Here is a 27984-nt window from a genome sequence, read left to right as displayed (position 1 = left end):
ATGTTCGCGATGTTTGCTATATGAATAAAAAATAGTTTTCTATCTTGAAGACGTAAATGGCCACACAGAATAGTGTACGCTACGTTTTGTTCTTAGCTACGTTGCGACGCGTCGCCCAGTGTTTGATTTGTGGCTATATTTTTGAGCGATGTGTCGCGACGTGCGACGTACTGGTTTTGACAGGCATGTTCATTGCTAGTACCGATATCAGAAATTTAATATAGCATGTCCTGTGATATACGACCAACGAACAGTCGATTATAATTTTTCACGGAGTTATAATTTAGAATTCAAGTAGAACCAGCGGTTTTTTGAAAAATACAAAATAAAAATAAATTATATTTTATTAATTTTCGTGAGTACTACGTCATTTTTTTGAAGCGATGTTACTAGAACAGCTAATAGAGGAAGTACGCAGGTATCCTTGTCTCTGGAAGAAAAATCTGGACGAATATCGAAACCAGAACATACGTGACAATGCATGGGTCAACATTTCAAAAGAATTGAAAAAGCCAGGTAGATAATATGTATTTACTATTTCATAATGTATTTATAAAAATGTATGATTAAGTATTCAAATGTAAAAAAATAATATAAAATATACTTTAGTACTATAGTAGAATATAATTAATATAACATAGCAATTTAATCATAATAATAGTAATTGAATAGTTTTTAACTATTTTAAGCTGTACGATTCACAATTCTTTGCTGCCATTCAACGCGACCTTCATTAGAAATAAAATATTCTTTGAATAAATTTCGGACATTTAAAGCTTCTCTACTTGAATTCGATGAGGTACCAATTCGTATTGGTATAAACACGTTAGTTTCGTTGGTTTGTTCTTCAACAGTCGCTAGATTGGTTTGAGTATTTAATTGACGTGTGTAATTGTGGAGAACAACAGTAGCTAAAATTACTTTATCTGCGAGTTCAATTCGACATTCTAATGGACTATGATATACTCTCCAAGTGTTTGCAAGGATACCAAAAGTATTTTCCACGGTATTTCTGCTTCTTGAGAGCCTGTAGTTGAAAATACGTTCATCCTCGCCCAGTCGCCGGGCACTTCTGGGATAAGGTCTCATGAGATATTTTTTAAGAGGAAATGCCTCGTCACCAACTATTACATAGGGTAATTTTTTTCCTGCTAAATCTTCATCTGGAGGTATACCCATATTTAAGCTTGTTAAACGCTTTCCAATAGTGCTGTTACTATACACACTTGCATCACTAGCTCTTCCATATTGCCCAACATCAACACAAATGAATTTTTTATTTCCATCTACTAGTGCTAGCAAAACAACCGAGTGATATTTTTTATAGTTGAAAAATTCTGAACCTTTATGAGCCGGTGCCTTAATACGAACATGCTTCCCATCGATTGCAGCAACACAATGAGGGAAGTTCCATTTTTCTTTAAACACTTTTTCTGAAGCTCTCCATATATCTTCATTAGGATCAGGCATTACGATAGGCTGAAGGTTTTTCCATAGGGCTTCGCAGACTTCTTCAACGATATTACTTATTGTAGACCTGCCCATGCGATAATTGAAAGCTAATGACCGAAATGAATTTCCAGTGGCTAGAAACCTAAGAATAAAATAAACAAAAAACTAAAATGTTTACTGTCTATAAATAGATTTTAATTTCTATTTCTATTTATCTTTTGTTTAGTGGATGAACTGAAAGGTGAATGGAAGAAGCTACAGGATTCTCACAAACAAGCTACATTAAGAAGGAAGGCAAAAAGTGGACAGGCTGCTAAGAAAATGAAACCTTGGAAATACGAAGAAGTTATGTCTTTTCTTTTATCCGAGTCAACTCCACGTGAGTAAGTATAACTTCTAAATTGTCCTCAGTTCTTTGACCGTAGACACTGCAGTATTATTATTTTTTTTACAGAACTTACACTAACGTCAATAATTATGATGGCAATGATACTGTCGCGGACTTGACAGATGAAGAAAATCAAATTGAAGAACATAGCCAAAATGAAGAAAACGTAGAATTAACATTGTCAAATAATATAGAAAGTGAAACTCAAAAGAAAAAACATAATTTTGTTGCAAGCAAAAAGAATGTAAGCAAAGAAAGTGATGTTGACAAGATAATATCATTTATTGGAAACAAAAATCAAGTGAAAAAACAGCCAGGAGAACTAGATTTTTTCTTTGCTAGTGCATGTGAGAGTACAAAACGACTTCCTCGACGTTTGCAACTGAGAATCAAGCAAGAAGTTATGCGGGCAATTATAAATGCAGAAACTGAATTCTTGGACCAACCGTCTGCTACTCCAACATCCTCTATCGTCAGTACTGAAACACCGGGTCGTGGCACAGTGGTTAGGTTAGACACACCTTCACCGGTCAGTCAAATAATACCTGCTCCTAGTCAAACATTCTTTCACCCATCAACTTCAAATCAAGTACAAGAAAGTGCATCGAATGTGATGTATGAAAACGCGAATTTTTGTGGTGACTCGCAACAACAGAGTTACTATTTAATTTAATTAATCAAAGATTGGGCTCAAGTATTATAGTAATTATTACCATGAACTTAATTACTAATTAATTATTATTATAAGGCTACCTATTAAAAATTAAAAGTATTATTATTTTAAAAAGTGTTAAATTACTTACCTTAAACAAACGGCTAATCGTTCCTCGGCTGTAATACTTTCCCTGAGATTTAATTCCTTTTTCTCTATGTCCTTTTTAATAATTGATAAAAGTTGATCAAATTGTTTCATACTCATACGAAAATATTCTTTAAATTTTAATTCATCTTTTCGTATTTGTTTTAAAAGATGATGAAATTCACCAAACTTTTTACGTTCCATATTTACTTCATGGACCCATTTCCTTTTTTGTTTATTATTATTATTTAACGAAAATAATAACAAAGCTTCATCATCACTACTATCACTTTCCCAAGGCAACCTACCTGACAACATCTTGAACATGACTGAATGACTGATAACTGTTCACTGTGACTCGTAGTAAATATCGTACGTAGTATACGTAGCTTGCTCTGTGTTGCCGCACCGTATAGTGAACATAGCGTACAAAGCAAACATAGTATAAATAGCAAATGTAGCGTAGCGTTCTGTGTGGCCTCAACTTTAATGTGGAAATTTGGTATATCTTTTGTCCAGTCTGTGTTTAATATTTTTGTTAGGTTAGTAAAATAAATGTTTTCTTTTTGTTCTTCATGTATTATTTTTAGTGATTTGATGTTTGTCCATGATATGGGTAGCACTCTTTGTATAGTTAATTTATTATTGTTGCTTAGTTCACAAGGGTACATTTTGGGAATAAGTATCTGTTCATTTCTAAATAATTCGTGATTGCATGGCAATTTTATTTTAATGAGTCCGGGGTGTTCATAGTTTATGTAAATTTGTTGTGACGTTGTGGTGTTCCCTACTTCTTTCCTAATAAATAATGTTGGTTGTGGGTTAGTTATTGCGTATGTGTTAACCCCGATTTGTTTAATAATTGTTTCTTCATTGTTTATTTGCGTTACACATTGAAAGTAACAATATTTGTTTATTTCTTCCAGAGGCAAATTTTTGAAAATTGATTCTACGCATCTCGGTGTTAGTGTTAAGTCTGAGGGGAACCTGGGTGTGTAACATAGGTCTGTTAAGGGAGGGTCACAATGTTGAAGTCCTATCCCAGCTATTATCCTATGTTCGTTATTGATTGTATTTACTGCCATGTATGTTTTCTCAGAGTGTATAATGCATGTTGCATTTTTATATTTGAAACGGGCTGGCACATATTGAAATAATTTCCAGTCTGACTTATATTCACGAATTGGAATTTTTAATTTTATTAAAACTTGTGTTTTTGAGAACTGACATTCAGTTATTGGTATATTGTAGTATAATGAGAGGTTATCTATTTTTATTGCTAGTTCAAATCCATCTTTCCTTAATATTTCCGAAAGTTTCTGTAAATCGGCGTGTAGGGTGTCTATAGTGATTAGTCCTGGTGGTATTTTCCCAATTTTACAATGTATTTGTGTACTTGTGTCTCTTTCATAATTTATAATTTTCATAACTATTGTTAGTGTATTAAAGATTATTTCCTGCATCCCTTTTATCTCTTTATCAGTTTTAGTATTTTCCATTAATTCATTTTTTTTCTTCGGTAAGGTATTTTTAAAGATATTTTTTAAATTTTCTAGTTTGTTACTAGTTGCAGCTGTGTAGTTATTTAATTGTGATGTGATCTGGTTTAGATCTTTGTGATCTGATACGAATACGTCCCTTAGTTTGTCAGCTTGTTGTTTTAGTTTGTCTTCGTTTGTATAAAAATTTTTTATTTGTTTTTCGGTTGCTATATCACAGCAAAATTGTAAAAATCTCCTATGAATTGTATGCCTCTTTTCTTGTTTTTTTTTTTACTATCTCCTACTATTTCTGCTAATTTCTCCAGATTCTTGTTTTCATTAATATTTATGTTAAGGGTTTTTAATAAGATTAGGGATTGTTGTAAAGTAGCAGTAGCTATTTTTCTTTTTTTCGCAGTAATTTTCTACTTCTAATAAGTTATCTACGTTATTTTCCTCTTCTATTATTGTTTTTTGTGTATATATAAGAGGTATACTTTTTTCATATACTATTACTTCTGGTACTTCATTGAAGAAAGCTCCTGAGGATATTGTTATGCTTATTTTTTCCTCTGCGATGGCGCTTGCTATTATTAATATCATGAACTGAAACATATTTCTAAAACAAACATGTAATTATATCATTTGATTATTATTAGTTTTTATAGTTTTACTTTTTAATATATATTAACATGTTTTTTTTTCTGTCTGTACAAGGTTTTATTCTTTGTACGTGTATGACGTCCGTGGTTGTTTTTCCATTTAATATTAGTTCTATCTCATAATTTACGTCAGATATCTTTTTAATTATTTTAAAAGGTCCTCTATACCTATATGCTAATTTTTTTGATTTGTTTGCTTCCTGAAATTGGAATTCTATCAATACTTTCTGTTTACACCTAGTACGTCAAAATAAAACGATGGCACTGCGTCTTGTTGTTTGTTTCGAACAATTTCGAAAATATTATTAAGGACCAACATTATAAATTATTATAAACTAAAAGAACTAATTCAAAAGTATACATTTCAATTTATTTTTTTTTTTGTTTACAGGGTGTATGACCTTGTGGTTTTAATTTAGTTTATGATAATACACATATTTTTAGTTTAGAAATACAAAGTGGATCAATGAAGCAAAACTATAACATTATTCTTAAACATAATATCCTAATTCTAAATTAAATCTAAATATATTGTTTTATACTATATAGGTATATATTTATTATTGTGATATATGTAGGTATAACAAAAATCTAACAATTTGTATTTTCTAACAAAAATGCAATTATATTATTATGTACTCGATTAAGAGGACGTGTCACCCCAGAAAAATATGCCTTAAAACATGTTTTCGTACTTATTTATAAAACTAAATATGATGCTTTTTCAGGAGTGGTAAGATGAATAAAAATTAAAATGTATATTTTTATATGCATAAATTTATTTATTCGTATTTAACTCCCGACAGTGAAACACGCGTGTACCTCCTACAATCGCGAGTGCGTTTTTATCAGCTTCCGATAGCATAGTGCAATTACGACGAGCACAGGTAATATGAACCGTATTTATATATCATATAGTTAGAGAAACACAAAATGAACAACAACAGACGACCAGGCCTCATGCCTGCGCTGTCACAACCAAAAACATATCAAAAAAATACTTTAACAAATAATAATAAATTAAATACCACTTCAAAATCAAACATATCACAAAAAATAAACCGCGTCGGTGATGGATCACGCATCCCCACCACGGGGCAGACCAAATCAAACGACACAAACCTCACAACACTAAACAGTAAACACAGATAAAAATGGCAAGATCGGCGAAATGTCAGATAACACTACACACGCTAATGAATTCGTAAATAAAAACTCTACACATTCGAATACATTCGTTTTGAAAAAGTGTATTAGTTAATTTTAGTTCATCGAGAGTTAGTAGCCGATTAACAATATAATATAATATAACATAAATAAGTAATTATTGATGAGGTCTCATTATCTTTTATAGATGTGAAAAATGAAAGTGTCACGTATACTTTCATATTTAATCTATAACATTTCAATACAGCTATTAATTCTATAACGATTTAAAAGTTATGGTAAACAAAAACGATTAAGATTATCACATATCTATGTTATACATTATCACCTGCAGTATTAATATTATAACCACTTGACATTTCTATAACATCTTGTTGTTATTAGTTATATATTATTTCTCTTTCAACTAAAAGTCATTAAGAAAAGGCTATTTATGTGTAGGACATCACTTTCCATTTCGGCATGTGATTATATATTTATCATACGTTGTATAGATAATGGATGGGGAAAATGTATCATATATAAGAGACCTGATTTTACTCAAAGGAGTCATACTGCTCTTCAAGCTCTTGAAAGCAGTCTACAGTTTACTATTGTTATCAGTTCAGACTTCATTACGTAAAAATGTTTAAGTGTAGTGTTTGCAAAAAAGTTTTCACTGTGAAATCTAATATGTTGAGACATGAAAAATCTCACAAACAAATTAAATTTCAATGCGGTCCTTGCAAACAAGATTTCACCCGTCAAAGTAATCTGGCTGATCACGTACAGAAAAAACATGGTATGTATTTTATTAAGTATTTATCTATATATAAAATTAGTATTATAATTATTTTATATCTACGAATATCGAATTTTCTATATATTGATAAACAGATTAAACTAATAATCGATACTAGCTCAAATTAAAATAATAATAATTCATCGTTTTCCTAGTATATATTTCATTGCTAAATTTTTACATTAATATTCATAATTATTTAATAGCGCCCATTTCCATAAAATTACTAAAGTAATATTATATGAATATAAAATTGTTTAGGGCTTGCAATTAAGGAATAAATAATTTAAATATTTAAATATATATATATATATTAATTTATATGAAAATATATCGTATGTTTAGTATAGATTACATAAGAAAAATCTTTTATTCTATAATTAATTCTTAATAGGTTTTGTTAAGTATGGTTCTGAATATAATTTGGCTATGGGTATTGCAGTTGGACAGCAGCAGCAGCATCAGCAGTCAGTAAGTGTGTAGTAACTATTATATTATTAAAATGTATTGGAATCGATAATAATAATTGTTATTATTATTTCTATAAGGTTCGGTGGGTATCATAGATAGTGTTGCATCCACGTCAAATGTGAATGATTCCATTCCACAGCAAGCCCCCACTCCTCCCGCCCCGTCAGTTAAACGCACTAAAACCAACTCGGCGCGTAATATTGTAAAGTTTAAAAAAGCCCGCATAGGAATGGTTAATACGCCGGGTTTTATCAAACTCGACTCTGCACTTGATAGAACCGTAGTATGGTATTATAGGGGGAATACCGAGAACTGTGTGAGCTATCCGGCGTTTTTAGACTCGATAAAACTCGAGTTGATTGAAAAAAATCAATTATTGCGTGCGTATTAACCCGATCAAATATAATTTGAAGTTGGAGAGCGTGTACGTACATAGGGAATTACCAGCTGAGGACAGAGCTTTTAAAACCGAGTCGAGGGAGGCGTACATTCATAGTGATGTGAGTGCTATGGTCGATGAGGACTTTGCAGTGCTCATGTCCGAGGAAGATCGTTATATGAAAAAGGGGTCGGGCTTCACACTATCTAGTATCGATAGCTTACTGCTAGGTATCTATGAACATACCCCTCTTGGAGGGTCTTCGTATATCCAACTCCCAGAAAACATTATTCGGAAAAAGGCCGTCATTAATCCAATGAATATTGACGATGACTGCTTCAAGTGGGCTATTCTAGCCAGACACGTTCCAGTAGTCAACCATAATCGTGTAGGTCAAAACTATTATAATGAAGAGCATCGGTACGATTTTTCCGAACTATCCTCCCCGACACTTATTTCGGAAATCTATATATTTGAACGACGGAATAAGGGGGTGTCGGTAAACGTATATGGATTGAAACCCGGTAAAGGGGAAAAGGTGGGTAAGGGGGAAAAGGGGGAAAAAGTAAGTAAAGGGAGTGTAGTGTATCCAATCGGAGTTGTCGAGAACGAGAAGGCCGAACATTTCGATCTTCTCGTGGTTGAAGGTTCAGAACGAATGCACTATACATACATTTCTAATTTTTCTCGATTGGTGCGAAGTCAGAAAACCTCTCATGAAAGTCGACTTTTTATCTGTAAGAGATGTTTCACATCATTCGATGAGCAGGTTAAAAAAATAAATTACGCGGTAATGAGGCTCTCCAACAACATATGCGATTATGCGGGCTTAATAAACCGATTTTACCAGTTATGCCGGAGGAGGGGGAAGTGTTCAAGTTTAAGGGGAGGGCCAACATGCAGCGTCATCCATTTGTGATATACGCTGATTTTGAAGCCCTACTCGAAAAACAGACGGAGCGGGTGGGGGCTAGCACTGACGGGATACACGTACATCATCCGATGAGCTACGGATACTTTGTCAGGGCGGCGGCAGACGTACCCGTAGCGCTGATGGAAAAATACGACATACCGCAAACGCCGGTCGTATACCGCGGCTCGGAATCGCGTGACGAGGTGGCCAAACACTTTATCGCCAGTGTCACCGCGCTCGCCACCAGGTTGGGTGATCTACTGAAGGCGACTAATGTGCCGATTTCAATGAGTGTGGAGGAGTTACGTGCTCATAACGTGAAGAGTGTGTGCGATATGTGCAAGTTAGTGTTCACTGAGACCAGGTGGAAAGTCGCCGACCACTGTCATCTGTCGGGACGGCTGAGACATACGCTCTGCTCGCTGTGCAACCTCATGCTCGTCACACCCAAGTTTGTGCCGTGCTTCCTTCACAACCTCTCGAAATATGACGCACATTTTATCGTGACCGAACTCGGTTACGATAAGGAGTCGATAACGGTGATCCCCAACACCGAGGAGAACTACATTTCGTTCTCGAAGCGCGTCATGCCCGACTTCAGTGTGAGGTTCTTGGACTCGTGTTGGTTCATGGCCTCGAGCCTGGCCGAGTTGGCCGGGAACCTCCTCACGAAGGCCGGTGACTTTGAAAAGTTCCGGGAGACCGCCAAGGTGTTCCAACCCGCCGACATGCCACTCGTCACGCGAAAAGGCGTGTTTCCGTACGAGTATACCGACAAATGGTCGAGACTCGAGGAGACCGCGCTGCCGCCGAAACGCGAGTTTTACAGCATGTTGTCCGAGAAGCACGTTAGTGAAGAGGACTACGTGCACGCTATGAAGGTGTGGCAACATTTCAACTGCACGACTCTCGGTGACTACAGCGACCTCTACCTGAAGGTGGACGTTCTCCTTCTGGCCGACGTGATGGAGAACTTCCGCGACCTATGCATGTCAACGTATAACCTCGACCCCGTGTATTATTATACGGCGCCGGGTTTACGTTCGACGCCATGTTGAGGTATACGGGCGTCTCACTGGAGTTACTCACGGATTACGACATGATACTGTTTATGGAACAGGGGATTAGAGGGGGGTTGGTTCAGGCCAGTGAACGGTACTGTCGGGCAAACAATCCCAAGACACCGGGATACGATGCTGAGAAGCCGCCGTCATGGCTCGTTTACCAGGATTGTAAATATACATCGTTTATATAATTAATTATTTACACTAACTTAAAACCTTATATTACAGGCAACAACTTGTACGGGTATGCCATGGGAGAATACATGCCCTACGGAGGGTTCAAGTGGTATGAGGGGGATTTGGATCGCTCTCTAGAGCTGTTGGACGGTATGACCGACAAATCCGACGTTGGACGTGTCTACGAGGTCGATATCGCTTATCCCGATAACCTGCATGACGCGCACAACGATCTCCCCTTCTTACCACGGAACGGTGTGCCTCCAGGATCGAAAGTGAACAAATTAATGGCCACACTTGAACGTAAAGAGCGGTATATTGTTCACTATAGGAATTTAAAGCAGGCCATTTCTAATGGACTGATAGTAGAAAAAGTAATATACTTGTTTTTTCTTAAATTAAATTACGTGAAATTAATCTCTATAATAGGTTCACAGGGTGTTGGAATTCCGACAGTCGGCGTGGCTTGCTAATATATAAATTTAAATACCGAGATGAGAAAGAAGGCTGGCAACGAATTTGAACGTGATTTCTTCAAACTGCTTAATAAAGCGGTGTTCGGTAAATAAATATATCAGACAGCTCGTCATTAATCGGACTGTATTATATTATTATTCGAATTTACAGGGAAAACTATGGAATGCGTTCGGAACCGTATCGCCATGGAATTGGTATCCTGCCCGTGACGAATGCGGAAACTTGTAAATAAACCAACGTTCAAACACGTGACCACGTACACCGAGAATCTGGCCGCCGTATCATTGCAAAAGAGTGATTGTTGTGGTACCTGTGTTTATATGTCATAATATACATCTATTTTTAATCTGTGTGTGAGTTTAAGTATTTTAATAAAAGTTTTTATCTCATTTAATTGTGTTTATATTTTACGTACGACAGTTTATATATCTATCTACCTTTAGTGACTAAACGGAAACTGGTTAATTCATGGTCTTTTGGTTATCTTATCAAAGATAGAATCACGATACTTAAAAAGTGCGTATACGAAAAAAGTAATTAATACCACATATATTTTTAATCATCCTTAGAAAGTATTAGATATTGTTGAAAATATAAGAAAAAATTCAGTTAGTGAATTTAAAACTATATTTTATGAAGTTAAAATTACCGTGACTTGACCACGTTTCGTTCCACTATGTGAAACGGCCAATGCATGTTAACAAGGTCAATTTATCAGGTACTTGGCGTAGCTCGGAACTAGCAGTTGGCCGACGAGTTCGATGAGATCCTCAGTTTTAGAGTATAGATTCTAAATAAGAAATTCGTATTCTAGAATAGACTTTTAAGCACAATAGAGGAGTTCGTTGATGAAAATTATGTAAATCATATTAAGGATATCGTTAATTTAATCATAAAATAAAAATTTTGCTTATCACTAAGATACCAAAGACTACAATGGACAAAAAAGAGGTCTTTTATCCTTCTGTAATAATAACCATATTCCTAAGGTATAATATCATTAATGTTGCATTTTCAGTATTCATATTACATTATATTACTTGAATAGTATTTAAATTAATTACAATCATAAGTATCATATTACGATCGGTGGGGATTGTCCATCGATTATTAGCGAGTAGAATTATTATGTACACCATACGATTAATGCTGACGACAACAAAAGTGTATAGAACACGTTCATGTTATTATTTATATTAATAATACTCAACAATTAATTGTATTAAAATTTCTAAGTGTCATCATTTGTATTAATAAAATAAAATTAAACAAATATTTATTTTTAGTTTGTTAAGTAAACATAACTTAAATTAAGTAGGTACCTAGTTAAAACTTAAAACATGCAATTATAACAAATATTTATATTTTATGTTGTATTTAAATGTTACAAATGAGTTTAACATTTGAAACCTTTAAATAATATTATTATTAAAAATTGTATTTTATTTTATGTAGCATAAATTACAAAACATTATTTTTCCAAGCAGAAATAATGACACAAGTCAAACTGAAATCAGATTTCCAATAAATCAAAGATGAAAATGTACTTACTTCAATTATTATTTTAAACATATAAAAGTAAATTACGCAGTAATTAGAACAACCTACCTAAGATTAAAAATAGAAAAATTTATTAAAAATTCTATTTATAATGACACAATAAAATATTAAAAGTTAACATTAAACTAAAGTAAAACTTAACATTTCTATATTAAGCTTTTTTTTAGGTAAGGATTCTTCACTTCATGGAAATAATCTTCATAATGTTTTTTATTTTTTATCAGGATCATTAATGAATAGTTTAATATTAAAATATTTAATAGCAGATATAATAAATAAAATTACAACAAAAAATAATAAGCTAATTATTATTTATTAACTAGATTGGAGATTTTAACACTGTATTTATACTATCTTTGGACAAATGAACTTGTCATCAAGGCCTATCATATTAATTGTCAATATCCTCATTATGTTTTCAATTTAAAATGAAAAATAGGTATTATTATTATTATTATTATTAGTTTTATCTATTAAAAAAAAATATACACACTACTCGTGGTTCGGCTTTTTATATTTTTTCATCTTATCAATAATAACATTATTTCTGTGCGAAATCTCCTTTCCATGTCTCTTATTGTTTTATCATGATATTCATCGTATTTTTCAAGGCCTAATTTCATCTTACGATTTTCTTCTTCTAATAAATCCTTTTCATAGCATACCTGTTTTAAACGAGCTTTAATATTATGCAATTCCTTATCAAAGCTTTTTAACTGTCTTTTACAATTGTTATAACTTTTGTTTTCCCTTTCTAAGTATTCGTTTCTTTTTACGAGTGCTTGAGAAGAGTCATTAAGCAGTTTTGTTTTTTTTTCAATGATAGACTTACGGTTTTGTAAAAAATGATTTTCTTCAGCAATTGATTCTAGTTTGTGTTGTAACGATTCAGACAATTCCAAAAATTGATCTAACTTTTCTTCAAATACGTCTTTTAATTCTTCAATTTCTTTATTGTACGTGTCCATCAATATCTGCGTATTATCATTATTTAAGGATCTAACTGATCGTAACTCTAACATATGTTTTTTTTGGACAAAGCGAATTGCATATTTTTGTTCTTCATCTATCTCTGCTAAATAACGAGCTGCACTACATTTTATCACGTTGACTCTGTCATTTAAACGTTTAATACTTCGAACTGCCATATTTGTTTTTTCGTTTGTGTGTTGTGCACTTTGTTTTTTCAAATCATCCCGAAGCGAATGATTCAATAAAAATAAATCATTATTATGATTTTCCCACTTTAAATCAGTTGCTTTAGTAGCTAGCTCACATTCCAAACGTTTGACGTCCAAGTTGTAGATGTTTTGATAAGTAAACTCTTCGCGTTGCATACGTAACCGTTTTTCAAGACCCTGTATTAGGATTGCATCATCAATCGCTTTTTTTTCCATTTTAGTCATCTCTAATTGAAGTTTATTTACAGATTTTTGGGCAACTTTCATAGCTATATTTGCTTGATTTCGATCAATTTGTAACAATGTTATTTCTTTATCTTTTTGTTTTAGCATAATAATACATTTTTTCGAGTACTCTAATAGTTTACTAGGGCTGAGTTCCGTTACATTGACTTCATCTAATTTCATCTTGGAGTTTTTAAATTTGAAACAGATAATTCTCAAAATGCTATTCTTCTATAGATTATGTACATTAATAAAACAACTAAACAATATTAATTTTATAGTTACCATAATAACACATTTTTGGTTTATATTTTAAATTTTTATGTTAATACTCTATTTTTTTTAATAATACATTTAGCCATGTATCTCAATTAGACATTTATAAGTAATAATGTACCAATCAATAGATATTGACTAGCTATTGCCAGTTAACAAATATATGGCATCGTCGAAAGAATATTGACAAAATCAAAAGATTATAAAATTGTTGGAAAAGTGATTTTTAAATTTTTATTAAGTCATTATAAATAGGATTTTTAATTAATTTTTTTTCAATCTTTTATTTAATAATATATGATTATTATAATTATTTAACATTGTGACATTTTGTATATATTTTAATTGAAAACAAGGATATCAATGATGAATATTGTTTTATATTTTCCAATAATTCAATTGTTTAACTTGAAGTAGGTATATACTTGGCTAATTACTATGGATTACCGTATTTTAAAAACATTTTAAATTTAAATCTCTTATATTAAATTCGTTAAAAAAATACTTGAAATAGGTACCTAGCATTGTATCTAAATCTGAAGTATTATAAAATATTTTGTTACAAACACAATGAGCAAATATGATCATTGACAAAAAAAAGAACCATGTTAACTTAAAATCATAACGTATTAATTGGTATCTATATTTATTTATAGGTATAGATATAATAGATAATATAGTTTTTGCAGTTTTTGATTTTTATCATTTTATAATGATAAAAATATGACAAAACACTAATTCAAATACCTAAAAGCACGCAATTATTACAAATTAAATATTAAATTATAATCATTTGAATTACTTTTTCAAACATTAAACTACATAATTATTAATTTTAGTCACTTTGTGAAAAAATTGAAGGTAAAAATCAATAAAAATAACACATACCTATTTCCATATCATATATTTAATATATTTCTTTCATACAATTTTAAAATTTATAATACAAAAAATATATACAAAAAAAAATTTCACAGGATCTAAAAGTAAAATCAATATAATAGGTTTATCTATAACGACTATAATTATTTCAATATAATTTTAGGATTACGTAAGGACATATTAAATGCACCTTATCATATTTTTAACATTAAATGAATGGAAAACCCCTCATCAGACAAAAATAATTAACGAAATCAAAACCTTTCATAAAACAAATAAATATAAACACGGACGAAGTTATTAGGTCAGATTTTAATAAACACGATAAATCTATGTCAATATTCCAATCATATAAACTTGGAGAAAACGTATTTTTAGTTGGTAATTGTGGATTATATTCTATATGTAACGCAATAAATGATAATAGCTAGTAACAATAGCTAATTTATTACAGTTATTGGAATTAGAAGTATTACCGTCTACCGAATTATTGGTGGTCTGATGATTAACTAGCAGCAATAGGAAATCACTATAATTTTGATACACATATTTATTCTGAAAAATATAATACTAGAATGGTTACAGGACTTGTAAGCGCTCACCAATAGTTATATATAATACTAATAATGGAACTTACTGGATTCCAGGAACATTAGGTTAGGTTAAAAAAAGGTAGATCAAAATCTAGAACACCTACCATTTCAGATAATTATTTCAGAAAATTTCACATCCATGAAAGATATAAAAATAAACTATAAATTTTAAAATATATTTCTTCATGCAGAACAATTAATAATGTACAAAATAATAATATAGTTATAGAAAATAAAGAACAAATATTTGACTTGGAAGGCACGTTAATATATCAAATTATATTTGGAATGAACAACACAAAAAAATAAAATCACTTATAAAAGAATACAATATACACGTATTTACTTCAGATCCATCAAAAGTTAAAGCGGCTACAAACAATGATTGGTAGATGTGTCCATGGGTGGAGTTAACGAGAAAATGACGAAAATGGGGTAACGCCAGATTCGAATAAATTAAATTGCTTTAAAGAGTATCCGAGATCTTTAACCGAGAAGGATATTAAATCTTTCTTAGGGTTGCTTAATTATTACCGCCGATTCGTTGACAATTTCGCCAAAATTGCTAAACCTTTAAATAACTTCCTAATAAAGAACACACCGTTTGTGTGGACTGACATGTGCGAAGACTCCTTCCATGAATTAAAAAAAGCATTAATTAACCCGCCTCTACTATTATACCCTAATTGGGAGAATGGAAATTTTAACTTGATGACAGATGCAAGTCAATATGCGATTGGGGCTGTCCTTTCACAGGAAGAGGTACCAAGAGATCAACCAGTAGCTTACGCGAGTAGAACATTAAATAAGGCCGAAATAAATTACAGTGTAATTCAAAAAGAATTGTTAGTGATAGTATGGACAGTAAAACATTTTAGGCCGTACCTATACGGAAAAAAAATTAAAATAATTACTGACCATCGACAGTTAACATATTTATTTAACATAAAACACAATTCGTCTCAATTTATACGATGGCGATTACAACTTGAAAAGTACGATTACGAAATCGTTTATAGAGCAGGGCCACAGCATGCAAACGCGGATCGCTTATCACGTATACATATTGTTACAAACAATGAGCCAATTAGTAATTTCAATGAATTTGAAAACGCAGAAAATAACCAATATATAATTCAAAAATAAAAGAAATCGAATGTAGCATTAAACACGCGAAATCCGAAAAATTTTATTTTATTGTAATTTTACCTATTACAAGCGATAAAATAATAGGTAACGCATCCGGAAATAAGAGAGATAATTAACAGTAACAATTTACTGGGTCAAATATCATTTACTAAAAGTAATTTTTTTGTTGTTAAGCAATAAATCAAATTAGTAATATTTTATAATTTAAAAAATAACCATCATACAAAGATGAACGCAAAAAAATATTACATCACGATAACCGAAATAAAATTATTCTGTATCAGTGAACAAATTAAACAATTTTCAATCATTAGGCTAGAGGGGTTAACAACATTGATCTGTTTTGAACGCATACGCACAATGTTCCGATTTATTTTTAAAAATACTAATATAGAAGTAACAATTTATAAAGAAAAATGCTTTATGAAAGACGAAAAACCAAATAATTAAGGAGTATCACGATAGATTAGTAGGGGGGCAGGCACAAAGGTATCTTCCGTATAATAAAAAAATTAAAAATTAAATATTAAACAGGACGTAAAAAATGATAATAAAAAATGCGTTATCTGTCAGGGAAACAAATCAGGTAAAAAAACAAAGCAGCGGACCTATACAAGAGACTTAGAACGATGACATCCGCGAATTGGGGCATGAATCGACTCACGGCAAAGGTCATCTACGAGGCGGTGTTTCTGCCGCGCGTTACATACGCAGCGGAAGTTTGGTCCGAGGAATAACGCCTCAAAAAGAGCATAAAGGCATTGTGTAGTATGCAAAGAGCGCCGCTGTTAGCAATAACAAGCGCCTACAGGATGGCGTCCACCAACTGCCTATCGGCAGTAGCTGGCGTACTCCCACTCGACCTAGAGGTCAGGAGGCTGGTAATGAACCACAAGTTAAGAAAGGGCGAAGTAACAAGCCAAGAATATGAGAACGCTATAGCACGGCTCATTGAAGAATGGCAGGATCGGTATGACGCCATGGACAAAGGCGAATGGACTAAGTTTATGATACCGGACCTAGCCAGAAGAGTCGAAATCCCTCTTAAACTGGACCACTATACCACCCAGTTCTTGACTGGGCACGGTGATTTTAACAGTAAGCTTTACAGCTTCAAGCTACAACAAAGTCCCAATTGCTCATGCGGTAATGGAGCGGAGACGGTAAGGCACGTACTTCTAGCATGCACAAGGACAAGAGATTTCCGGGAGAAACTAAAGACGGTGATGACCGAAGAAGGGGCAGCCTGGCCCCCGGACAGTGGAGCCTTTCTACGAACAAGGCGAACATATGAAACTTTAAGGAAATTCAGTAAAGACAGCTTACAAAACAGAACGGATAGGTAGATCCAACAATTGGGTTAGGACGTAGCCTCACCAGGAGGTGATAGGCGAAGACTCAGAGTGACCCGGGTGAGCACGCGAGGTGAAAGTGGCACAAGCGGCGGGTCACGCTCGAGCGCGTCCTGACCGGGGCGTGCTCACGCGTCAAGGGACGACGAGGAGTTAGGGCCCTGGGGTCGGGGCCGAGGACAGAATACAACCTCAGTACTCCCTGCTTGTCGTAAAAGGCGACTAAAAGGGATAGGCCAGCCGGGACCGGCGTCTGGGACGCGGACACACCGAAACCTTCGGGGACTAGGGTGTCGTCGGGGTTCTGACCGCGACCCCATGAAGAGCGGGTCGATCACTTCGGTGATGGCTCCGGGAGGCGCGGAGCAAGCTACCGAGCCTCTAACTCGGGGGTCGCGGCCACCGCGCCGGCGGCAAGCACTGCCCGGTAAGGGTCCACCGCGAACCCGCGGTACACGGCCCAAATCTCGGTAAGATCACAGCTGAGGCTTAGTGCCGACGAAGCTCGGACCGGGTATCCCACCAGTCACCACTGATGCGCTTTCCGAAAGGGAGCGAGAGTGGTACTTCGGGATGTGGGGGAGCCCCGTGGCGCTGAGAAATTGGCGACGTGCCCTCATCCGGTCTCGGCCGGGTCGCGGTCGTTGGCGGATTGGTTTCGGAGTGGCTGTAGCTGGAGCTACTGTGTGGTTAAAAGACCAACGCTGGGTCTAGAGGAAGGCTGCCGAGTGAGATAACTCCTTAGAGCTCACCCAGTCTACCGGTGGTACTATAAGCAACGGAGGTTGCCCGTAACCAAAAATGGGAAGCGATGAGGATAGCTCGCGGCCCGACAGCCCTGGTGAAAGGCACGTGAACGCCTTAACCAACGGTACGCACGGGCGTTTCTCCCGACTTCGGTGGGAACGGACGTTCATGAGGGGCTTGTGGTCCATCGACGACACACGGCCGATCGCTCCCCCGGGTAGCTCCGGAGGGCATCGACCGTGAACCTCCGCGGCTCTTGACTAGCGCACAGCGCTAACAGAAGGTCCCAGGTTGTAGCCGAAAGGCACCAAAACCCGAGAGTCCTCGTGACGGAGATTTGAGTGGCGACGTAATGTCTGAAACGTTTTCACTCGTTATTTCAACCGACGACGAAGATTTGTGATTGAAAAAATAAATAAAATTATAGAATAATCAAGAGTTTTATTTTATTTTAGTTTAGATATATTAGGTAAGTGTTTAATTTATATGTATGGATACTAGGTATATGTATATTATTGAGTAAGCATATAGATTATAGACGTATATTATTTGAAATTTGAAAACATAGCAGTTATGCGACAGTCATAATACATTATATGCATTTTAAAATGACATCAAATCTGAGATGAGGTAGCTATAAATTAATATTTATTTTATAATCTTTATTTCAGCATTTTTAGGATAAACCATAGTAATCACTGTATGATGTTGTTGTAACACATATTTTTTACTCTCTCTTAAACAAAATATGTGCATCTCAGTGTATTGTTAGAGTAGTTTGTGAAATGAAGTAGAGTATTACTTTTGTTTTAAAAATGTCATACAGCAGCTGTAACCAGGCATCTACTATAAATACACCTGACGTTTCAATAGGTTTCATTGACTTCTTATCGAATGGTCAGTTTGATATATGGTAGAGTGTTGAATAATAAGATTCGAGAATTATATAAACAAATAGTAACAAACCTACTTGAAATAGTCTAATTGAGAGATGAAAAAAGTAACATTTTAAACCAATACAATTATTTTAAATATATTGGTTAAAAATGTGATAGACGTTTAGGTGAACGTATCTTCAATGTGTATAGTCAACTAGATGATTTAAAAAAATGGAAATTGTTAATTATAATAGTTCTTTAGTATTTATTGACTCCTATAAATTTAGTTTTATTATTATTATTCTTTTGCCTTTATTTTTTTATAATAATAAAAAAATAATAGAGAATTTTCAAGGCAAAAAAAACAACAACAATGAATTTGATATCCCCAATCAGAATTTACCTTTAATGTAAGTTTAATGTTAGGCTCACGTTACATTAGACGAGGTAGTTATAATGATGGAGGAATTTCTCAAGAACGAGGTCATGAATTTTATTTTATTAAGTTTTAACTTTTATTCAAAATAACCATTTGGATTCAACTCTGATACTGGCACGCAACGCTGTATATATACTATGAATACAACTAAATAATTAGTATAAAAGTAGAATATTATTATAAAATAATATTTTACATGAATATTTTGTAGATGGAGGCATGCAGAATGCATGTTCAAGCTGGATATAAGAGATCAAGAAAAAGATCAGATGACATCCAGCAAGTTGTATGAACTAGTATAGTTGCTTTTTGAACGATTTATAAAATACCCCTAAAAACAAAATAATATAGAACATATTGAATTCTTAATTAAATATAATGTATTGGGTATTATAGTGGTGTTGGAATAATTATTGAATAATAAAAGAAAAACTTTTATTTTTATATTATTTCTTTAAATTAAAATGGTTTAAGAATTATAAAAAATGATTTTTAAACTAGGTACATAACTAAATCTTGTAATATCATATTTGATAATGAATTAAAATAAAATTGTAATAGCTCAATTCAACTTTAAAATAAAATCATGGGTGGTGTTGATAAGATTGATTTATTAATAGGCTATAACAGAATTTTATTTTAGGATGATTTTAAAAATTTAAGGCGGTGTTCCCCCCTTAAGCCAATTATTTTTTTCCCTGTAACACATAAAGTTTAAGCAGTATATACACACTTCAACATTATTTTTTTCCCCTGTATCACATAAAGTTTAAGCATTGTAAACACACTTCAACACTATTTATTTCCCTTGTTAGTTAAACATTCAGGTTACACTGTAATTTCAATTTAATAAATTATAGATAAAAGTCGTTTTATTTAATACATTCCAGTTCAGACAGTTCAGTTAATATTCAACCATCGTTCAATCAGGTTCTGTTATTTTTTTTTCAAGTTTAATTCTGTTAAGTTTTTTTTATTTTTTTTATAAAATGGATTTCCACAAATTAACAACAGTTTTTGTTTTATTGTTTCGTTAGTACGAAACAATGCATATCCTACATATCCAGAATGTACTACATTGATATCAAGATTGAAAACATTCAATTTATTTCCGTTGAATTCATCTCAAGATAAATACTCATTAGCTGAAAGCGGTTTTATATATTCAGGGAAAAAAGATATTGTTGAATGTTTTTGCTGCTTCCTTACATACGTCCTATAACCCATGATAAACAAGATGTAGCTTTTAAAACTTCGAATGTTTCAGCATGTAATTTATCCGATTTCGCTAGTTTGTTAAACACAAAGTTTGATAAAATATTAGCTGAAGAATCTGAATTTATTACTAAAGGTTCAGGATGGACACTTGTTTTAATAGATGTGCTACAGTTGAGAATTAATTTAGTAAATCCATTAAAAGTAAGTACATATTTAGATTTACCTAATTTTATACGAATAAAAAAAAGGCTATTATAAACGTTAAAAATAAAGATAAATACTGTTTTAAATATTCTATACTAACCAAATATGATACGCGTTCTAACAAATCACGAAACCAAAAATATTTTAACCTTTTGAACCCTTTCGAAAACATTTGAAAGGTAGCATCGGTTACCATCAACTTTCCATATAAATTTACACAATCAAGGAATCTCCTCAAATCATATACATTCAATCTTTGATAGAGGAATTAGAATTGAAAGGTTTAGAAAACGACGAATGTGGTATCTAATCGAGAAGAAGAAAGAAAAAAAAAGATATAAGAGTTTTAAATAAAAAGATTCATAGTTTATATAAACAAAAAATAATAAACCTAGTTGACATAGACAGGTTAAGAAATGAAAAAAGAAACATTTTAGACGATTATAATTTTTCTAATTATATTGATCTGCAATGTAATAGACGTTTACGTAATCGTTTCTCAATTTTGAATAATTAACTAGAAGATTTAAAATAATAACTGCTAAATTTGTTTAAATAAATCTAATTTTTTCATTCAAATTTTAAAATATTTATTAACCTAATAATTAAAGCTAGTATAATTATTATTATTTCTTTAATCTATTTTTCATTTTTCTTTTTTATACACCTACCTGTATAGAAGTATTAGTTTGTTCACAATAGCTTTTCCAAAACACAAAAAATGGTTTTTTATAGAAAATGGATTTACTTAACCATATCTAAAGTGAAATTCATCGATTGAATAAAGAAGTCGATGATAATGATGAGATGGAAATACTAAGTAAACGAGAACAGAACAAAGAAAAACCATAGTTTTAATAAAAAGAAATATAAAAATGTTAAGATATGAAAAATACTTAGCTAAAACACTTTTACAAGATATAAAAAAAAGTAAAAATCTTAAACGAAAATGTAGTAGTAATTTGAGAAATGAAATATTACTTGTTAATTAATATTATAATTTGTATGAACATGTTAGATTTCGAAAACAGACGTTAGCTTATCATCTGCATAGCGATTACAGCAGTGTATGACCACGATTGGAAGTGGACTTATTGAAATAGAGAGATTTAGAAAATGTTTTAAAACTTTCATAATTAATAACTGTGAAAATTATATAGATTACAAATTATTTTTTACTATATTTCACATAGGTTAATTTTAAAGTTAAAACAATCGTGTATTAGAACGTCGATCAAATTTAATTTGCACGTTGACGATACTTACATACGTCCTATAACCCATGATAAACAAGATGTAGCTTTTAAAACTTCGAATGTTTCAGCATGTAATTCATCCGATTTCGCTAGTTTGTTAAACACAAAGTTTGATAAAATATTAGCTGAAGAATCTGAATTTATTACTAAAGGTTCAGGATGGACACTTGTTTTAATAGATGTGCTACAGTTGAGAATTAATTAGTAAATCCATTAAAAGTAAGTACATATTTAGATTTACCTAATTTTATACGAATAAAAAAAAGGCTATTATAAACGTTAAAAATAAAGATAAATACTGTTTTAAATATTCTATACTAACCAAATATGATACGCGTTCTAACAAATCACGAAACCAAAAATATTTTTGAACCTTTTGAACCCTTTCGAAAACATTTGAAAGGTAGCATCGGTTACCATCAACTTTCCATATAAATTTACACAATCAAGGAATCTCCTCAAATCATATACATTCAATCTTTGATAGAGGAATTAGAATTGAAAGGTTTAGAAAACGACGAATGTGGTATCTAATCGAGAAGAAGAAAGAAAAAAAATAGATATAAGAGTTTTAAATAAAAAGATTCATAGTTTATATAAACAAAAAATAATAAACCTAGTTGACATAGACAGGTTAAGAAATGAAAAAAGAAACATTTTAGACTATTATAATTTTTCTAATTATATTGATCTGCAATGTAATAGACGTTTACGTAATCGTTTCTCAATTTTGAATAATTAACTAGAAGATTTAATAAATAATAACTGCTAAATTTGTTTAAATAAATCTAATTTTTTCATTCAAATTTTAAAATATTTATTAACCTAATAATTAAAGCTAGTATAATTATTATTATTTCTTTAATCTATTTTTCATTTTTCTTTTTTATACACCTACCTGTATAGAAGTATTAGTTTGTTCACAATAGCTTTTCCAAAACACAAAAAATGGTTTTTTATAGAAAATGGATTTACTTAACCATATCTAAAGTGAAATTCATCGATTGAATAAAGAAGTCGATGATAATGATGAGATGGAAATACTAAGTAAACGAGAACAAAGAAAAACCATAGTTTTAATAAAAAGAAATATAAAAATGTTAAGATATGAAAAATACTTAGCTAAAACACTTTTACAAGATATAAAAAAAAGTAAAAATCTTAAACGAAAATGTAGTAAATTTGAGAAATGAAATATTACTTGTTAATTAATATTATAATTTGTATGAACATGTTAGATTTCGAAAACAGACGTTAGCTTATCATCTGCATAGCGATTACAGCAGTGTATGACCACGATTGGAAGTGGACTTATTGAAATAGAGAGATTTAGAAAATGTTTTAAAACTTTCATAATTAATAACTGTGAAAATTATATAGATTACAAATTATTTTTTAACTATATTTCACATAGGTTAATTTTAAAGTTAAAACAATCGTGTATTAGAACGTCGATCAAATTTAATTTGCACGTTGACGATACTTACATACGTCCTATAACCCATGATAAACAAGATGTAGCTTTTAAAACTTCGAATGTTTCAGCATGTAATTCATCCGATTTCGCTAGTTTGTTAAACACAAAGTTTGATAAAATATTAGCTGAAGAATCTGAATTTATTACTAAAGGTTCAGGATGGACACTTGTTTTAATAGATGTGCTACAGTTGAGAATTAATTTAGTAAATCCATTAAAAGTAAGTACATATTTAGATTTACCTAATTTTATACGAATAAAAAAAAGGCTATTATAAACGTTAAAAATAAAGATAAATACTGTTTTAAATATTCTATACTAACCAAATATGATACGCGTTCTAACAAATCACGAAACCAAAAATATTTTGAACCTTTTGAACCCTTTCGAAAACATTTGAAAGGTAGCATCGGTTACCATCAACTTTCCATATAAATTTACACAATCAAGGAATCTCCTCAAATCATATACATTCAATCTTTGATAGAGGAATTAGAATTGAAAGGTTTAGAAAACGACGAATGTGGTATCTAATCGAGAAGAAGAAAGAAAAAAAATAGATATAAGAGTTTTAAATAAAAAGATTCATAGTTTATATAAACAAAAAATAATAAAATTAGTTGACATAGACAGGTTAAGAAATGAAAAAAGAAACATTTTAGACTATTATAATTTTTCTAATTATATTGATCTGCAATGTAATAGACGTTTACGTAATCGTTTCTCAATTTTGAATAATTAACTAGAAGATTTAATAAATAATAACTGCTAAATTTGTTTAAATAAATCTAATTTTTTCATTCAAATTTTAAAATATTTATTAACCTAATAATTAAAGCTAGTATAATTATTATTATTTCTTTAATCTATTTTTCATTTTTCTTTTTTATACACCTACCTGTATAGAAGTATTAGTTTGTTCACAATAGCTTTTCCAAAACACAAAAAATGGTTTTTTATAGAAAATGGATTTACTTAACCATATCTAAAGTGAAATTCATCGATTGAATAAAGAAGTCGATGATAATGATGAGATGGAAATACTAAGTAAACGAGAACAAAGAAAAACCATAGTTTTAATAAAAAGAAATATAAAAATGTTAAGATATGAAAAATACTTAGCTAAAACACTTTTACAAGATATAAAAAAAAGTAAAAATCTTAAACGAAAATGTAGTAAATTTGAGAAATGAAATATTACTTGTTAATTAATATTATAATTTGTATGAACATGTTAGATTTCGAAAACAGACGTTAGCTTATCATCTGCATAGCGATTACAGCAGTGTATGACCACGATTGGAAGTGAACTTATTGAAATAGAGAGATTTAGAAAATGTTTTAAAACTTTCATAATTAATAACTGTGAAAATTATATAGATTACAAATTATGTTTTAACTATATTTCACATAGGTTAATTTTAAAGTTAAAACAATCGTGTATTAGAACGTCGATCAAATTTAATTTGCACGTTGACGATACTTACATACGTCCTATAACCCATGATAAACAAGATGTAGCTTTTAAAACTTCGAATGTTTCAGCATGTAATTCATCCGATTTCGCTAGTTTGTTAAACACAAAGTTTGATAAAATATTAGCTGAAGAATCTGAATTTATTACTAAAGGTTCAGGATGGACACTTGTTTTAATAGATATGCTACAGTTGAGAATTAATTTAGTAAATCCATTAAAAGTAAGTACATATTTAGATTTACCTAATTTTATACGAATAAAAAAAAGGCTATTATAAACGTTAAAAATAAAGATAAATACTGTTTTAAATATTCTATACTAACCAAATATGATACGCGTTCTAACAAATCACGAAACCAAAAATATTTTGAACCTTTGAACCCTTTCGAAAACATTTGAAAGGTAGCATCGGTTAACATCAACTTTCCATATAAATTTACACAATCAAGGAATCTCCTCAAATCATATACATTCAATCTTTGATAGAGGAATTAGAATTGAAAGGTTTAGAAAACGACGAATGTGGTATCTAATCGAGAAGAAGAAAGAAAAAAAATAGATATAAGAGTTTTAAATAAAAAGATTCATAGTTTATATAAACAAAAAATAATAAACCTAGTTGACATAGACAGGTTAAGAAATGAAAAAAGAAACATTTTAGACTATTATAATTTTTCTAATTATATTGATCTGCAATGTAATAGACGTTTACGTAATCGTTTCTCATTTTGAATAATTAACTAGAAGATTTAATAAATAATAACTGCTAAATTTGTTTAAATAAATCTAATTTTTTCATTCAAATTTTAAAATATTTATTAACCTAATAATTAAAGCTAGTATAATTATTATTATTTCTTTAATCTATTTTTCATTTTTCTTTTTTATACACCTACCTGTATAGAAGTATTAGTTTGTTCACATAGCTTTTCCAAAACACAAAAAATGGTTTTTTATAGAAAATGGATTTACTTAACCATATCTAAAGTGAAATTCATCGATTGAATAAAGAAGTCGATGATAATGATGAGATGGAAATACTAAGTAAACGAGAACAAAGAAAAACCTAGTTTTAATAAAAAGAAATATAAAAATGTTAAGATATGAAATACTTAGCTAAAACACTTTTACAAGATATAAAAAAAAGTAAAAATCTTAAAAGAAAATGTAGTAAATTTGAGAAATGAAATATTACTTGTTAATTAATATTATAATTTGTATGAACATGTTAGATTTCGAAAACAGACGTTAGCTTATCATCTGCATAGCGATTACAGCAGTGTATGACCACGATTGGAAGTGGACTTATTGAAATAGAGAGATTTAGAAAAGTTTTAAAACTTTCTTTCATAATTAATAACTGTGAAAATTATATAGATTACAAATTATGTTTTAACTATATTTCACATAGGTTAATTTTAAAGTTAAAACAATCGTGTATTAGAACGTCGATCAAATTTAATTTGCACGTTGACGATACTTACATACGTCCTATAACCCATGATAAACAGATGTTGCTTTTAAAACTTCGAATGTTTCAGCATGTAATTCATCCGATTTCGCTAGTTTGTTAAACACAAAGTTTGATAAAATATTAGCTGAAGAATCTGAATTTATTACTAAAGGTTCAGGATGGACACTTGTTTTAATAGATGTGCTACAGTTGAGAATTAATTAGTAAATCCATTAAAAGTAAGTACATATTTAGATTTACCTAATTTTATACGAATAAAAAAAAGGCTATTATAAACGTTTAAAAATAAAGATAAATACTGTTTTAAATATTCTATACTAACCAAATATGATACGCGTTCTAACAAATCACGAAACCAAAAAATTTTGAACCTTTTGAACCCTTTCGAAAACATTTGAAAGGTAGCATCGGTTAACATCAACTTTCCATATAAATTTACACAATCAAGGAATCTCCTCAAATCATATACATTCAATCTTTGATAGAGGAATTAGAATTGAAAGGTTTAGAAACGACGAATGTGGTATCTAATCGAGAAGAAGAAAGAAAAAAAATAGATATAAGAGTTTTAAATAAAAAGATTCATAGTTTATATAAACAAAAAATAATAAACCTAGTTGACATAGACAGGTTAAGAAATGAAAAAGAAACATTTTAGACTATTATAATTTTTCTAATTATATTGATCTGCAATGTAATAGACGTTTACGTAATCGTTTCTCAATTTTGAATAATTAACTAGAAGATTTAATAAATAATAACTGCTAAATTGTTTAAATAAATCTAATTTTTTCATTCAAATTTTAAAATATTTATTAACCTAATAATTAAAGCTAGTATAATTATTATTATTTCTTTAATCTATTTTTCATTTTTCTTTTTTATACACCTACCTGTATAGAAGTATTAGTTTGTTCACAATAGCTTTTCCAAAACACAAAAAATGGTTTTTTATAGAAAATGGATTTACTTAACCATATCTAAAGTGAAATTCATCGATTGAATAAAGAAGTCGATGATAATGATGAGATGGAAATACTAAGTAAACGAGAACAAAGAAAAACCATAGTTTTAATAAAAAGAAATATAAAAATGTTAAGATATGAAAAATACTTAGCTAAAACACTTTTACAAGATATAAAAAAAGTAAAAATCTTAAAAGAAAATGTAGTAAATTTGAGAAATGAAATATTACTTGTTAATAAATATTATAATTTGTATGAACATGTTAGATTTCGAAAACAGACGTTAGCTTATCATCTGCATAGCGATTACAGCAGTGTATGACCACGATTGGAAGTGGACTTATTGAAATAGAGAGATTTAGAAAATGTTTTAAAACTTTCATAATTAATAACTGTGAAAATTATATAGATTACAAATTA

The 27984-nt window shown here is 31.1% G+C and overlaps 3 protein-coding genes across 3 annotated transcripts in view; 1 reads left to right on the top strand and 2 right to left on the bottom strand.

Annotated features, from left to right (window-relative positions):
- LOC114128389 (uncharacterized) overlaps positions 1 to 27984 on the bottom strand; it is a 97035-nt gene that overhangs the window by 50408 nt on the left and 18643 nt on the right. The window lies entirely within an intron of this gene.
- Positions 384 to 2520, top strand: LOC126552489 (uncharacterized). Its single transcript, XM_050207194.1, has 3 exons — positions 384 to 516; positions 1679 to 1835; positions 1907 to 2520. Exons 1-3 carry the CDS (start codon positions 384 to 386, stop codon positions 2511 to 2513), a joined length of 897 nt encoding a protein of 298 aa, XP_050063151.1. The 3' UTR covers positions 2514 to 2520.
- Positions 12268 to 13484, bottom strand: LOC114132156 (uncharacterized). The gene is made up of 2 exons (XM_027997540.2): positions 12499 to 13484; positions 12268 to 12436 (listed from the first exon to the last, which is right to left on the bottom strand). The coding sequence occupies exons 1-2, from the start codon at positions 13358 to 13360 to the stop codon at positions 12426 to 12428; spliced, it is 873 nt and encodes a 290-aa protein (XP_027853341.2). The 5' UTR covers positions 13361 to 13484; the 3' UTR covers positions 12268 to 12425.

Source organism: Aphis gossypii, chromosome X, assembly GCF_020184175.1.
Source record: "Aphis gossypii isolate Hap1 chromosome X, ASM2018417v2, whole genome shotgun sequence".
NCBI classification, from domain to species: domain Eukaryota; kingdom Metazoa; phylum Arthropoda; class Insecta; order Hemiptera; family Aphididae; genus Aphis; species Aphis gossypii.
Note: the sequence above shows the minus strand (reverse complement) of the source record. Positions and strands in the feature narration are given on the sequence as shown.

What these genes read in the sequence shown, in the direction of transcription:
- LOC126552489 (XM_050207194.1), top strand. Translation starts at nt 384, where the DNA reads ATGTTACTAGAACAGCTAATAGAGGAAGTACGCAGGTATCCTTGTCTC. An exon ending in AAAAGAATTGAAAAAGCCAG is followed by an intron (nt 517 to 1,678) that starts GTAGATAATATG and finishes TCTTTTGTTTAG; the next exon opens with TGGATGAACTGAAAGGTGAA. An exon ending in TCCGAGTCAACTCCACGTGA is followed by an intron (nt 1,836 to 1,906) that starts GTAAGTATAACT and finishes TTTTTTTTACAG; the next exon opens with AACTTACACTAACGTCAATA.
- LOC114132156 (XM_027997540.2), bottom strand. Translation starts at nt 13,360, where the DNA reads ATGAAATTAGATGAAGTCAATGTAACGGAACTCAGCCCTAGTAAACTA.